Source organism: Acanthisitta chloris, unplaced genomic scaffold (genome assembly GCF_000695815.1).
Source record: "Acanthisitta chloris isolate BGI_N310 unplaced genomic scaffold, ASM69581v1 scaffold23591, whole genome shotgun sequence".
NCBI classification, from domain to species: domain Eukaryota; kingdom Metazoa; phylum Chordata; class Aves; order Passeriformes; family Acanthisittidae; genus Acanthisitta; species Acanthisitta chloris.
Window position 1 is genome coordinate 1 of NW_008654644.1, and position 2,656 is coordinate 2,656.

A 2,656-nucleotide genomic window follows, 5' to 3' on the forward strand; every position below is an offset into this window, starting at 1 on the left:
TAAGGTCCATTTGAACCCAAACCATTCCAAGATTCTCTGATGATACAAAGATGTACAGTGGTTAAATGTTTTCCCATTTGCAGTACAAAATGTAGTTCCAAGATGAAAGTGCTTAACAGCAGTCCCCAAAGCTGGATAGTTTGATACAAAATCATCCTAGACAGACCACAACAGAGAATTGCTCTAACCAGCTGATGTCAGGGAAGCTCCAGAGGGCAGTGGGATTATAGACAGTGAGTCACAAGGGTGATGTTAGCCCTGTCAGCCTGTGTTGTGTCTTGGGCAGAATTATGATACTGATCTGATACTGGTGTTGCTTGATAATGAATTCAAGTAAAACATTATAATTAAAGAGGCATAAGTTCTTGGACTTAATTTCTCCAAGGCAGCTAACTTTTTGTTTCAGATGTCTGTGCTGTTTCTGTGTGAATGCTGAGTCACTTTGGAAAGGGACTGCAGTGACCTACCCAGTTGGTGCACTGAGGAACTTACCTACATTCCTGTTTCACTTGGTGTCTAGAGTTGGAATGAAAAGTTCTGGCTGCAAGGCTTACTCACTCCTTGTGCTTCTTTCTGTTTTCCCACTACCCTCTGGGGTTAGGCTGGTAAAATACTTTATTAACTCAGAAAAAAGTGGTTTCCTCTTTGACTTACTGTCTTTCTCAGTACCTCTGGGACACCTTTCTGTAGGACTCTCTGTGGCTGCTTTAACTGACAGGTGCTGCAAAAACAACCACTTACCAAAACATCTTAAATAGCTACTTCTCTAACTTCTCCCTGCTGCCACACTTTATAAATTTGGGCCTTCAAAGAGTATAAAGCAGTGCTAGTGTTTGCCAGAATTGCTTTTTATGCTGCATTTTAAATATTTTGTCCTCTCGCAAGGGATTTCTAACCCTTGTGCTGTGTAACACAGCCCTCATTTATCCTATCCTAGCTGAACTTTCCAGTTTGGAAACATGTTTGTGTATCCAGAGTTTTGTTTCCTGAGGAATGAGATACAGTGTAGTGCTTTATTTTTGTTTGATTATGTTTTTTCCCTTACATTCCTAGATTGGCTGCTACCTTGGGTTTGCACTGACATGGCACCGTCTGCTCCAGAACTGCACAGATGAAAAGAACAGGTAAGGGTAAAAAGGTTAAAAGTCAATTTTTTTTCTTATGATTTTCATTTTTTTCTTCATAGCTTTTTTTTCTGTCCAGTTTTGGTGTATCTGCCTGACAGAATTGCCACCACACCGTGAGCCATTTTGTGTTCTGGTGACTTTTTTTATTGCATTTCTTTATTTTGCTCAGTCATCTAATCATTATTTCTGAAAATTGAGTATTTCTCAACTTTTGGCAGGCAAGTTAAAGGAGAAACCTTAACTTTGTCAGCTGTGCTACAGCTTAATTTCTGATTGTGGCTTAAATATGTATTAAACACACGTTGTCATTGAGCTAAATGGGGAAAGTTGAATCAAAAGAGGCTAGAGGGTTGGGATCTATGTTCTGGGTTATTATATATTAGTATCATTTTCATATTGGTGGATTAAAATTAATTCTGTAGTAGGATCATTGTTTTTCCTGTTTTGATTTGGGTTTCTATTTTCTTTTGTAGCAAAAAGATCAGGGCTCTGGATTCATTAATAGGGATGGTTCAGAAATTCCCATATGAAGACCCCACTTATGATAAGCTGCAAGAAGATCTGGAAAAAATTAGAGGAAAATTTAAACAGGTTTGTAAGAATAAGTTGTTATTTTAGCACAAAAATGGAATTAATTTCTGAAAATACTTAATGCACCAAAACGACAGTAATTGTGTGGAGCAACTGTTGTTCCCCTCTGCAGTCAGAGCAAAAGGCTTGAAGTGAAAATACTTATAGTTGAAAATTCCTCAACCAATAGCAAATGCAAAATAAAAGGAGAAATATTCTTTAAAAGACAAGTCGAAAATATTTTTTGCCAATGAATTACAAGTGGGACCAGAAGAAGAGAAATGGAGCAATTGGGAATTCTGTTGAACATTCTGCTTGGAAAATAGAAGCCTTGAAACACTGTTGTGTTTTTTTTTTTTAGGTTTGTTCAATGCTAAATATTCAGTCTGATTTTAGAATTGGTGCTGAAAGATCTTCCCTAACATTTTGAATATAACGGATGAAGATAAAACATGGATGACCAAAGAAGAAACATTAAAAGAACAGATAACTGGAAACATGTTTACTCTTACTTTAAACAAATTCAAAATAGTGAAGAGGTGCTAAATATTAAAGGGGAAAGGGAAAAGAAAACCATTGGGAAAAGAGCTTCTCATGTCATGTATTATCTCCAAGTTCTATTTAGGATCACTGAAACACTAGTGTTAAATAGAAATAATTTGCTTTAATTCGTGACCAGTTTTGCATTGATTAATTCCTTGAAAGGAAAACATATCCTTTTGCAAAGTTTCCTTGTTTAAAGGATGTATGTTATTTAAAAGTCTGTGTGTGCAGATGATTCAATTTAGCTTCTCATGTCATGTATTATCTCCAAGTTCTATTTAGGATCACTGAAACACTAGTGTTAAATAGAAATAATTTGCTTTAATTCGTGACCAGTTTTGCATTGATTAATTCCTTGAAAGGAAAACATATCCTTTTGCAAAGTTTCCTTGTTTAAAGGATGTATGTTATTTAAA

General features: G+C 36.0%; 1 protein-coding gene across 1 annotated transcript; it reads left to right on the forward strand.

Annotated features, from left to right (window-relative positions):
- Positions 1-1,053: 1,053 nt before the first annotated feature.
- On the forward strand, positions 1,054-2,127 carry ORAOV1 (oral cancer overexpressed 1; the record flags this gene model as incomplete). Its single annotated transcript, XM_009083629.1, has 3 exons — positions 1,054-1,124; positions 1,601-1,718; positions 2,059-2,127. Coding segments are annotated over 3 exons (258 nt in total), but the record flags the coding sequence as incomplete, so codon positions are not given.
- Between the last annotated feature and the right edge of the window lie 529 nt (positions 2,128-2,656).